The sequence below is a fragment of the Corvus hawaiiensis genome, chromosome 4 (assembly GCF_020740725.1).
Source record: "Corvus hawaiiensis isolate bCorHaw1 chromosome 4, bCorHaw1.pri.cur, whole genome shotgun sequence".
Classification (NCBI taxonomy): Eukaryota; Metazoa; Chordata; class Aves; order Passeriformes; family Corvidae; genus Corvus; species Corvus hawaiiensis.
Window position 1 is genome coordinate 43,493,110 of NC_063216.1, and position 12,745 is coordinate 43,505,854.

At 42.2% G+C, this 12,745-nt stretch overlaps 1 protein-coding gene across 1 annotated transcript in view; it reads right to left on the reverse strand.

Moving 5' to 3' along the window:
• The window catches only part of TPH2 (tryptophan hydroxylase 2), a 50,934-nt gene extending 43,446 nt beyond the window's left edge, over positions 1-7,488 (reverse strand). Inside the window, exons 1-4 of the mRNA XM_048302666.1 lie at positions 7,342-7,488; positions 4,337-4,489; positions 1,926-2,109; positions 1,717-1,817 (exon numbers count right to left, since the gene is read on the reverse strand). Of these exons, the coding sequence (XP_048158623.1) occupies positions 1,717-1,817; positions 1,926-2,109; positions 4,337-4,489; positions 7,342-7,446 (543 nt within the window). The 5' untranslated portion in view covers positions 7,447-7,488. The remainder of the gene's footprint in view (positions 1-1,716; positions 1,818-1,925; positions 2,110-4,336; positions 4,490-7,341) is intronic.
• Positions 7,489-12,745: the final 5,257 nt, after the last annotated feature.

The window sequence follows — 12,745 nt, forward strand, 5'->3', positions numbered from 1 at the left end:
ACTGAGACTGAAATCATTAGCCATTGTGGAGTGGGTTAGGGCTAAGCTGCTGAAGTGGTGCTATCATTACAGGTTCTGTAAGAAGATAATTCTCTTTGGTCCTCTGGCACCCACATGCCACTGCTAAGGAACAGGGCACCTGGAGTGGCCTTTCAAAGGCTAGTCACAGATTTAAAGGTTCTGACCCCATTTCTAGCATCTAACATGCTGCATAGGCTAACAAATGGTGTGTAAATTGTGTTTGTAAGAGTTCTCCCAAGTGTAAAATATGTATTCATATAATGCAAATGTCTGGTTTTTGTAAAACTGAAGGCAAATTTTCAGCAGAGTGCTCAAGTATTTAGTGAAGGTACCAACTCAGAACATAAAACAGTATCTAATGGCCTGTCACAGCCATAAACTCAAAGCTGGAATGAGCTGTCACTACAACTTCTGTTTGAACCAAATTATGGTTAACGGTTGAAGAAAATCAACAGGCTTTTCCTTTCTGAGAAAATGTGAATGAAATCCTAATTTGTCATCAAAAAGTGCATGGCAGAAACCAGGATCCAGGAACATGCTCCCTGACTATGGGCCCTCAGTATGGGAAGGGCTCCCACATGATAGAGGAGGCTGGGAATGAAGCAAGGTGATGATGATGATGACTGTGGCTGGTATGTGGGCAGGTGACACCAGAGAAAGTGGGGCTGCCATGGAGCTTTGTGATGGTGTCCACTTGGCTTGTGTGCACAGGAGTGAGAATCTGTGCCTGAGCTGCCACCACAGCACAAAATTTGTGCAATGAAAAACAAAGGACACTATCATCTACAGCAAGAGTTCAATTTGATTCTATTACAAGACGGTCTTATGGTCAGATATCTCAGTTCACAGCCTACTTCCTTTCAGCTGGAAGTTTCTGACAAATACCAGTTTAATCCAGCCTATTTTAGGAATTAATACAACTGCCTACCACCAGTATCTTTAAGTCAAGCCATTCAGAGGTAGAAACTTGGATTTATGGCAAGAGAAAATATTTAAACACAAATGCTTTCAATCATCTGCCATCTAAAGACTCAGAGGTTAAGAATTTATAGCCATTAGCACAAGAAATAAAACATAACAAACTCCTTTTTCTGTCTTTTGCATGGAGCGTTTGGCACTAGTATAGATACAGCTTGTGTATGCAGGCTTGTCTCCTGCCACCAAAGTCAGGAAACAATGAGAGACACCTTCCCATCTGCTGCATTCATCAAAAACAGGAATATATTTCTCTGGTTTATCTTGTAATTATCTCCTGAGTGCCAAATAATTCCTTCATAATTCTTTCTTCTCTGACACCTATTGACAATAGCAATTCTTACCTAAGAGCTACTTCTGGCTGAAGTCTGAAGGTCTTTTTGATATAAACTCTTTAAAGTTTAAAAGATCTTCTGAACTGAAGGTCATTTTGATCTAAACTCTTTAAAGTTTAAAACCTTCCTCTCAACCAATTTTTTTTTTTTTTTTAAAAAAGGCAAGCAGTACAAAAGAGGATACACTTGTTAAACAATGAATAAGTTTTCTGGAGGACCTCCATTTTGTGTATCCTTCTACAGAAAAGGAAGACAAATTCACTGAAACTACCGAAGAGAAACCAGTCCTCATCTTCTGAAAACAATCAGAAGTCAACAGGCTTTTTATTTGACTGGCAAATAACCTGAACAAATTATCTACGGGACAAATTTCTGTTACACTTACCGGGTGATCAGCATCCAGCTCAGATCCATACATCAAAACTCTCTGAGAGCATTTGTCTAACTCAGAGATCTTCCTGGGGAACCAAGGGACACAGTCGAGATCTGTAGGAGACAGAATGAAAATTGAATGTACTGGAGTGCAAGGTCATGGAGATACCTGTACAGAATGTCTGTCAGTGTCTAAACCAAGTGATACAAAAACAGCCTTGCCTTCTTCATCAGTCCAGATGTTTTCTGGTGGATTGAGAGACACTATATTAGTTTGAAACTTGAGCAACTGGATTAGTTCATTAAATTCTTTCTTACTGCAGTCACAGTCCACAAAAATTTCCACCTCTGAATTCCTTCTCTTTGATTTTCGTGATTCAATATGAACCATACTCACATGTTTTTCCTGTGGAAAGATGAAATAACAGATGAAATACAGACATACCTTGAAGAGCAATATTGGTGGCATATTCCTCAGGAAAGTTTTTCCAGTTAATAAAAGGTCTTTTTATTGAAAGTACTCCCTTTTTCTATTTACAGGATTAGTTAGTGACACATAATAAATACTGATAAAAAAAAAAAACTTACATGGAAAGTAAAAATAAAATTATTATTTTTAATGAAGAAAGCCAAGTAATGATTTCATTTTATCTACCAAGACAATCTCTTACAGAGGACAGTATAACACAATTTTTTTTATTATTTAATGCAATTTCATATTTATCTTTGCTATAAATATTAAATTCAATGACATTTTAGTGGGAAATTTGCATAATAATAATGTTATTTTAAATATAATTGAGTGTGCTTCTTTAAACAGATGTTTAAAGTAAACCTTATTACATGAGGAAGAAATTTTCTTTTTGAGAATAGCTCTGTATCAGTCCTCACCTATCTACTGTGCAATTATCAATATCATGGAGTGTTAACAGTAATAAAATTAAAATCCAACTCAATACATTCTCTGTTGCAATGTCCCCATCAAACACAACTCATGCAACAAACATCAGAGTGTAAATACTGCTAGCATGAAAACTTCCCTATGGGGTCTCTCTCCCACCACAACTACTGGTCTGCCAAGGGTATCATACAATCACAGATAACTGTAACGTGCTATGGCTGACCTGATCTAGTGTGACAGCCTTGCATCAAAACAGGAGGCTGGATTAGATGGCTGCTCTCCTCTCAACATGACTGACCTTCTACAGACTCCGATTTTTCCTTTTTCTTACTAGACAGAAACTATCCATTACTTTTCACAACTATTCTTGCACTTACTCAGTGGAGCCAATAAAACATTTGTTGACTTCCAAATGGGAAGGAATTCGTGTCTGTACTTCCACTTCCCATTGTATTTTACATGAATGTCCATTTCAGGTGCAGGTCTCCTCTGGTACAGCCAACCAGCAGTGTCTGCTTTTACACCTCTGCATACACATACTTCACTGGCATACTCCATAACTGTGTATACGGTGTAGCAACCCAATCACATAACAAATTCAATTTGGTATTCCCTAGGTTAAGTAGAGAAAAAAACCCTGCACTCCCCCCTGCAGAACTCAAATTGTTAAGTGACTGCACAAATGTGGGTGGATATCCCTGCCACATCTTCCAGACACATTTTAAGAGACCAGAGTGAATTTTATGCCTATTCCCAAGAAGGGGTAACAGATGTGCAAATCCAGAATTTCAGGTATGAACCCATACAAGCATTTCAGCCAGAGCTGCAGTTAGACATTTAACCCGTGGAGAAAAGCTGCATTGAAAACACAACTCCTACTGCAACACATGTTCACTCACCTTAGGTTTCCATTCTTTTTGTCAAACACCCTGCTTCCTGGCAGACTCCCTCCTGTGGGTCTAACTCACCTCGTTTTCTTGGCTGGAGAATCTACGTGTCGAATCTACATCAGCCTTGGGAATCTGTTCCCAGAGCCTGCTACTATGACTGAGGACTGGTAATGCCCAGTGATCCCATACTTACATCCCTCTGATGGTTTGGCCTGAGGCAGGCTCCAAGCCACCTCCTAACTTTCTCTTCACTGCACTGCACAGACTGAATGACCTCAGACTTTTATCATACTGCTTTAACGATCTTCAGACATGACTCCAAACATTCTGACCAGGAGTCTGACCTACAGCACTGATTGCATGGCGATCTGTGTGGGAACCAATACTTCACAATTTACATTCCAGTTAGACACATAAAACCCTGAGCCTGTAAGCACTTAAAGGTGTCTCTAATTTCAAGACCAAGCAAGGTTGCCGCCAGCACCACCTGATTGTATGTAACTTAGATTCCAAATTGCTCTCTGAAAGTGCCTCCTTTCATTGTAGTCTGCACAGTCAACTTTAAATCTAATTTACAGTGTTGGGAATCACGTCAGAAACCTAAAGTGAATGATGTGAACATCAGCATCACTGTCAAACTATAGTCCAGAAAACCCTTCACAAGCCCAAAATGCTTTGTTCAATGGTCCATAAAATTTTAAGTTACTTTTATTCAGTTCTGCAGAGCGAGTGTAGCTGCACTCTATTCCTTCTGCCACGGTCCATTAGATTTATATCAACAAAGAGCCTGACCTCAGTAGCCATCCTCAGTCCAGTCAGCATAAATGATTTTTAAGCGTTACCTGGAAGAGTCGAAGAGCTTTCACCAATCCACCAACTTCATTCTTCAAGGAAAACACCACAGCTGTCTTGCCACCTTCAGAAGCAGATTCACTCTTCCCATTTCCTTTATTCCCTTTCTTTTCCTCATTTTTCCCAGAACTCGATCTGTTTAGCTACAAACGGATAAAGAACATGATCATCTCAGATGAAAAAGGGCCTTTCCCGCAAGAGAAATTTTTGTTTAAAATAGCTGAACAGAACTCATCCTGGCTTAATTTGAAAGAAAAGGTCATGTGTTTACTTGAAATCAGAATCACAGGTTAAAGGCCGCGGCTAGAGACGATTGTGTAAGAAGCCAGTCCGTACAAAAAAAAAAAAAAAAAGCCTAAGGAAAAGCATAAATGGGATACAAATATGATGGCATTATTTGGGCAATGCTATCATTAGCCATAAATGTGAAACAAATGGAGACAGTCCAAATTACTGGTAAAGCCTGCAGATCAGTTACTGTAACCTGAATATTGCTGCAAAATCACAGGGATGCTATTCTACCCTGTATCAGTCAACTTATAAAGATGTGCACTGGTCTGTATTTTTGAATTAACCAATAAATTTAAAGCCAAAACTTTATGTTCTCTCTTGTAGTACAATTAATGTTATCATGTAATGCAATTCTTTCTGAGAAAACAAAACCTCTGTTGATTATTCAAACAAGAACAGAAATACTTAGACTGCAACAGAGAATATCAAGTTGGAAGGGACCTCAAGGATCATCCGGTCCAACTCTTCTTGGCAAAAGCATGGTCTAGACAAGATGACCCAGCACCCTGTCCAACCGAATCTTAAAATCATCTGGTGTTGGGGAATCCACTGCTTCTCTCAGAAGATGACTCCAACGGTTGATTTTTCTCATTGTGAAAACCTTTACATCCCACAGAAGATGAGTTCGCTGAGGAACTCAAAAAAATACAGAAAATCACATCATCCTTGGCCACTCTTACATTCTTCTCACAATTTGGGAGTCCAAGACTGCTCTAAGAAAAGTTTCAGTCAGCATTTTCCAAAAAATGTCATTTTATCAGCTTAAACCTTGTTGAGATGCCAACAGTACATCCTTTATAGACAATTTTTATAAGATTGACCATGATTTTCAAAAAGCAGCCTGCATTTTCCAATACCTAGGCTGTTACTTCTGGAGAAATCAAGCCTCCAGTTAGATGTTAACTGCTTTGTTATAATCCATAAAAAATATGAAGATAGGCATTAAAAAGCATATACTATTTCCATGTTCAAAATGGATTAAATTGTGCTTCAGTAATTTCTAAAGCATCTTATAGAAAATAACCCAAAAATTAAGCTTTTTAAACAGGTCTTATAACACACTTTAAATGGCACTGGTGAAACCAGCCACAATTAAACAAGGTATGGGACATGCTAAGAAGTCTCTGTGGTCTCTTCTCATCATTTATTAGACTACAGGGAAACAATCTGGAAAACCAATTATGTGTGCAGAATGATATATGAATGGTTTCACACGTGTTTATTTTTTTAGCATTTGAGCTTATATCATTCTTCTTGTTAGGACATTTGCCTAGGGGATAGTTATGGGGAAGGTCACTTTTGTGTTAACTTCAGTAATATCTGGGATTTGGCTAAGTCCTTTTCACATATATCAAGAACACAACCTCCACATGAAGTGACAAAGGTGCTATTTTTACAGCATCTGTGTTTTTTCCATGTGTGCTGCTTTCTAGAAGCTATGTACACAGGACCATGGAGTCAACCAAGCATCTGAGAAACTCAATACTGTCAGTTCCTCTGGAAAACAAGGGCACTTGGCACCTTCCAAGCCTGTCACAGGTTCCCTAATACCCTCAAGAGAGCATTACCCAAAGTGATGACTGAAAGACCCTCTTAAGCATCTGAAAACTAGAATGAATACCTATTTGTTAGGAGCCCAGTAGAAGAGGCTGAACTTGAATTTTATTAGCATGCTCATTAGTACACTTCATAATTAAACAACAACTAACAGACCAACTTTCCTAATGAAAATTAATTATCTGGAGCAAGTGCAAGTCCTCAGGAAAAGAAGTCTTTGCAGCAAAACTCAGTGAAGAAACTCAAATATGAAGACAATAACACAAATTTATTCCATTTAATTCAATGCTTTCAATAAAATCAGAGCATGCACAAACAGGGATATTCCACATTTTATTATAAAGACAATAGGCCAATTCACAACAGGTATAAGCCCGTACATTCTGCTGGTTTTACCCAAGTTGATAAAAATCTAAAATTTGTTACAAAATTTTATTGAAGGGGCAGTCTTCATAATCCTAATTATGTCACATATTTAGAGCACGTTGCCTTATTTAGGCACACATACATTTCTTTGTTAGCATACAGAAGTTTATCCCATGCTTGAAACCACCCAAGCGCCTGTTGCACCCGTATCATCATCTCGCAGAGAACCAATTCTATCTCCTCAGGGTTTTTCAGCAGTCCCCTGGTACGTTGTTCCCACGTGTCCTTGCACCCCTGCCCGTCGACAGAAGCCGGGAACACAGCCGCAAATCCATCGGCACCAACGCAGTGCGGGTGCACGGCATTTCTGTCTAGCCAAAAACGCTTTATAGATCGTGCTGTGAGGCTTACAAGCGCCCTGAAAAGACAGGTTCTGCTGATGTATATAGCCCACTGGACTAACCAAGGACTTCCAAAATCCAAGCATTTAACACCACTAAACTGATGCTTTTCTATTATTTCAGTAACAATATGGTTCATTTCTGCAACAAGGCTTGTATTGCTAATTAAACTTTTTCTGTTATCTGAGACACTTTCAAGGCAGCGTTTTGAACGGAGACCGATTCGACAGCATAGTTTCCCCGGCCCCTGCAGCTGCTGAGGAACTGCTGACTTGACCATGAAGCGAGGAGCAAGGGGGACGCACGGCTACCTGGCCCCGGGCTCCGGCGGGCCCCGACCCCCCGGCGCCCGCCCTGCTCGCCCCGGCCCCAGCACTTACGGTGAGGCTGCCGGCGGCGGGACGCTCCTCCGGCAGGGCCGAGTCCAGCGAAAAGCCCCTGCGCGCCCAGTACTTGCTGGAGAACATCATCATGGCGGGCTGCATGGGGCCGGCGGCGGGCGGGGGGCAGCGCCGCGCTCTGCCCGCCTCGCCCGCGCCCGCTCCTTTTATACGCCCCCGCCGGGGTGATGGAAGCACGATTAGGGGACACCCGTCTCCGGGTGACGAGAGCCGCCGGCAGGCGGACGCCCACGGTCCCCGCTCACCTCAGCCGCCGGGGCGGGACGGGACGGCGCAGCACGAGGAGCAGCAGCCCCGGGAAGCGGTGCCGGCAGCAGCCGCGCAGGGCCCGCTGCGGAGCGGCTGCCCCTGCCCGCGCCTTCGCCCTCCCCTCACACCTGAGCCCGCCGCGGCCGCCCCGCTCCGGAGCCGGCCCGAGCGGCACGGCCAGCCCGCCCCCTGCCTCCGGCACGGCACGGCACGGCTGGGCTCACAGCCCCGCGAGCAACAGGCTCGAGGGTACGGGGACAGCACGGCAGAGAGCTGCAGGAGCTGAGCTTCAGCACAGGGCAGTCGTGCAGAGGTAGCGAGAAATTCTTTGTTGTAGAATTTCATCTCTCTCCGTTTAAGTGAGGAGAAGGCAACTGCTGAAACAGTAACTTAACTACAAAGTCAAAGGTACTCCAGCTCTCAAATTTACTTGCGAAATTTAGGACTTCTAACTTCTCTGTCATTGTAACAATCATTTTGTGACCTGCCACTGTCACTTGCCATCCCACCTCCTCCGCATTTCTTTCATTTTCCAAAACTTCTCCACGACATCCTTTGAGCACATAGGTTACCTTACAGCATGTAGCACTGAACAGCACATCTGAATTGGGAGCACTATGTCAGTTTCCTTCAAATACATACTCATGTTACTTTGTTCCAACGCACCAGGCAGGGGAAACTGTCACCACTTCCCTTTGAAAAGCACCATCGGTGACTCGCCTTGAGCGTCCGGAAAGAGGGGCAAAGTAGCTGAATGCAACAGCTGTCTGCACATAGCCTTAACTTGGTATACACACAGATCACACAGATTGAGAAGAAAAAGTTGAAATCAGATCGACTGAAGGTGGAACATGGAGCAGGGAGCTCCACAAGGCAAGTAGCAGAAGGTATCCCTGATAATACTAAGCTCAGATCACATCTAACTCGGCTGCAGACTGCCTCCCTTCACAGCCTCCCTTCACCCCTGAAAGACTCCACACCTTGTAACTACCATTTACATATCAGCATCACTAGAGAAATCGGCTTGCTCTTCTACAAGACCAACAAAGAAGCACAACAGAAGATTTGAGGCTTTTCCTCCCACAAAATATCATGGAATTATATTTTATCACATTCAAGAAAACCAGAAAAACGTCTAGTCTAAACTGGCTGCTGTCAGTCAGATGCTCCCCTTCTTAAAATGCATGGTCATGCTCGATGTTCAGGACCAGGACAGGTTCACAGCTGCCTCAGAACTCATGAGAGGCCTGAAGTAAACCCTTTTGGATTCATTTGTCCAGAGTTTCCCAGGAGTAACATGTAATAAAAATCCTTTCTTCTTGTCAGCAGTAAGTTTGTAATAATATTTGATTCCTCTACCTGCTCCTTTAATGCAAATCAATCCTTTTTGTTATGCTAGCCCACAAAGTTTTATTTCATCTTCCCAGTCAGAGAAAAGCATGCCTACACATATTATTAGCTCAGTCTCATATCCTAAGTAGTCAAGAGATGTTTCCTGTCCTGTTTTCTCATTACTTTTGATGATAGGAAAGTAAGTTGTCATCTTTGGACTTTGAGATTCCTACCTGCTGTGCATGAGATACATAGACACTGTTCCTGCAGTCGAACAATTTATGAGTGAGGTTGCTTAGCACTTTCTGAAAGCTCCAGTGACAAAACCGAGCACTGCTGAACTGCCTTCTCACTTCCTGGCATGACAGAGCATGATTTTATCTACTGTTAGATCCTGGCCCTGCAGCTGGAACATCACACAAATCAATGACCCTGCTACTCTGTTATCATTGCACCTCTGTGCAGTAACCAGAGCACAGCAAAGGTTTTGTCTCTCATAACCTTTTCAGCATGACTTGTGAATGCAAAACAAACAAAGGTGCATTGTGTCAGCAGGTGTTAATAACAGGTAGGAGGACTCAACGCTTCAACTATTTTAACCATGCTATCTGCCCATGTGTCCCACAGAGAGATTGCTTCTCCCAAGAAAGTTCTTCTTTTGCAGCTTGTATTTTGTGGTTGGACTTTGCCATATCAGCACCAGATCAAAGGACATTTAGGGACTGAAAATGTTTATTTCTTCTTTGTTCTAGCTGCTTTACAACAGAGCTGGTATATGGCTCTGGGAATACTGCTAAACTGCAAATTTTGTTTAGAGCTCAACTTATTTTTCTATAGTTCACAGTGCTGTGTATTTAGACCAAATAAATTCTTAAAATCACTGACCAAAAAATTAGAAGATCATTGAAGCAGCTATTCAAAAGTACTTGTTCTAGAGCATGTCAGGGTGTCACTCAGCAATGTTATTTCACCTTGGGAAATAGAGTTAACGTTGACAGAAGAGATGGATAAGCTTATGTTGGGGTTTTAGGAGTTCTCCTGGGTTTTTTTTCTGTCAAAGGAATTTTCCCCATACGTGTTGCTAGGGGGACAAATTGCTGGGTATTTAAGAAAAACGAAAGACCTAACCATTGGGGGTGGGGTGCATCTGGCTACTCTTTTGTTTCACCTGGATGTGTGGACAGTCAGTTCCCGGCGTTTGGACTGAGAGGGAGGCTGCTTCTTTTTCCTTCTGCCAGAGGAACCCCGGGATCCTAAGCCCACCTTCCCTGCCCCACTGGGAGCCGGGCTGTGGCCGCCCTGCCCCGCCATTGCTTCGAGCCTTCACTGCGTTGTAGCCCTGCTCGTCCTGCCTGCCCAGACCTCCGGGGAGTTCCCCGTTTAGATACAGTTCGTCCGCCACCCGGGATTTGTGCTCGTCCCTTCCGTTCCAGCCTGCCATTCCAGCCTGCTGTTCCTGAGAGCCCGGGATCAGCTGCCCAGGGGTTTGTGAAGCCTTTGTTCCATCCTTCCCGGGATCCCAGGGCACCAGAGCCGCGGGTTTCCCGAGCTCGCTCCGGAGCGCCCCCTGCAGCCGCGGGGGAACCATCGCACCTGCCCTGCTCACCGGGAGCCGCCAGCGCCCCTGCCGGCTGTGAGCGGAACTGCACCCGAGGGGAAAGGGCCCGACAGCCGAGAAGGCTGGGACTGGGTTTGTGATTGTTTGCTGTTACTGCCAGAGTTGTTGTTGCTTATTTGACTGGTTATACACATATAGATATGTTATAGTAAAGAACTGTTATTCCTATTTCCCACATCTTTGCCTAAAAGCCCTTTGATTTCAAAGTTATAATAACTCGGAGGGAAAGGGGGTTGCATCTGCCATTCCAAGGGAGTCTCCTGCCTTCCTTAGCAGACGCCTGTCTTTCAAACCAAGACAGCTTACTTTTGTTATCAAAAGGTACCTCATTTCCTATAATCAGAATTCAGAAACTGCAAGGTCCTCTTTACACACAGTTCTTTTCTCTCTCATGAGACAGCAGTCACTGTTGCCTGAAATCCTTAGCTATGCACTTTTTAAGCTTAAAAAATTGCAGAATTCTCAAGTAAAAATCTAAAGCAAATCTGTGAGATGTTTTCAATATTTGAGTCATTTTACCTCCACTAGACATACCAACTGCCAGTTTCAGCATATTTTCCTTAAAACTATTTGTAATTTTTACCATAGCTTGATTTAACCGGAGGATAAAATTCACAGTGCGGAGCGGCTAGTATTGACCAAGAAACTATCTGAATTTACCTCTGGCTCTCTCAGATCACCACCAAGTCTTTGTCTAGAGGCACACTACAGCAGCAAGAACTCTCAAGTCATTGTGTGGCAGAACAGAGAAAGAAATGAAGCTATGAAAAGGTATCAAAAAAGCATAAAGATAGATGGCCTCCAAAAGGATCTAAGGTGTAAACAACACTATTACTCATTGTTAGGTCAAAAAGGCAGGGCAGAGAACAGATGCACTTATTATTAATGTAAGAAATGTTGACACAAGCAGAAAATAGAAGTCCCAATACCTTTTCAAACCACAATTTTGTGAAACAATTGACAATTTTGTGAACTTTTTGAAACAATTGACAAGTGGACTAACCAAAGGAACTTTTTCAACAAGGAAAAAAAGATGTCAAATCTGTTCCTCTTTATCAGAGATACACACACCAGCTCCTAAGTCCAATTCTCTGAGCAATTTAGGTCTGCTGAACAACCTATGATAATGTACACTTAGTATATTAATCATGAAGATATGGGAAGCATGGATTTTCAAGCAGCCAGCAAAACCATCCCAAGCTCTTGTAACACTAAGGGGATTTTAACCAACTAACAACCATTGGGCGAAGATATCTACCAAATGATAGGCTGCCTAGGAAGGTCTGGGAATAAAGATGATATGATGAACATAAAGTGAATTCACAATCTTCAGCAAAAGAAAGGTTCTGAGAAGGAAGCAGAAATTGATAATTTCAGGGAAAAAAAGCATTTCAATAAATTCAATTATTACAAGCGCCAAGAAGAGGGAACCTAGATCAGAAAGACAGTTCTTTCCTTGCTCCAGGGAAAACATAGTCTCATCAGAAAACTATTTCATTACAGAGGAAATGTGGTCTTCTGCTACACTTTTCATAGTAGTAGCATAAGTCATTAGTTCATTACCTTCAATTCAAAAGAGGACCTTACAGGAGATGAAAACTAGGACCAAGCTACTAAATACAGGAAGAATAACACATAGATGAAGGCTATGGTACAAAATTCAAAGTCATTAATACAGGACATCAAGAGCAACTTCAAAAAAAATACAGCAGCATCTAGAAGAAGAGAAGTATCAGACCACTGAACACAAGGAAAGGACAAAACAAAAAAAAACCCTTAAAAGGGTTAGCTAGGTATTTAATGCACTTTTTTTACATCAGTCTTTGTTAAAGAATCAACTGTGACCAGATGTCTATCATAACTAACAGCAAGAGCAGAGACATAAGCTCCTTGATTTTAATAAGATGAAACAATGTTGGAGAATATTTGTGAGGAGTCTGATCATAGCAAATGAGAGCACAGAAACCACTTACAGAGGAGGCTCATTAAACCTCTGCCATCAATAACTTTTAAGAACTATGGGGAAGGACAAGTGACAAAAGACTTTTGTCTTTTGGCCAAAATTATGTCAATCTCTGAGAAGATAATGGAGAGGAAGAAGGGCTGAAGAATTACAGACCAGTCTAATTTCATTTGTTTGAGAAAACAGAAGTACCGAAATTATTTGTAAAGATCCAGAAGATA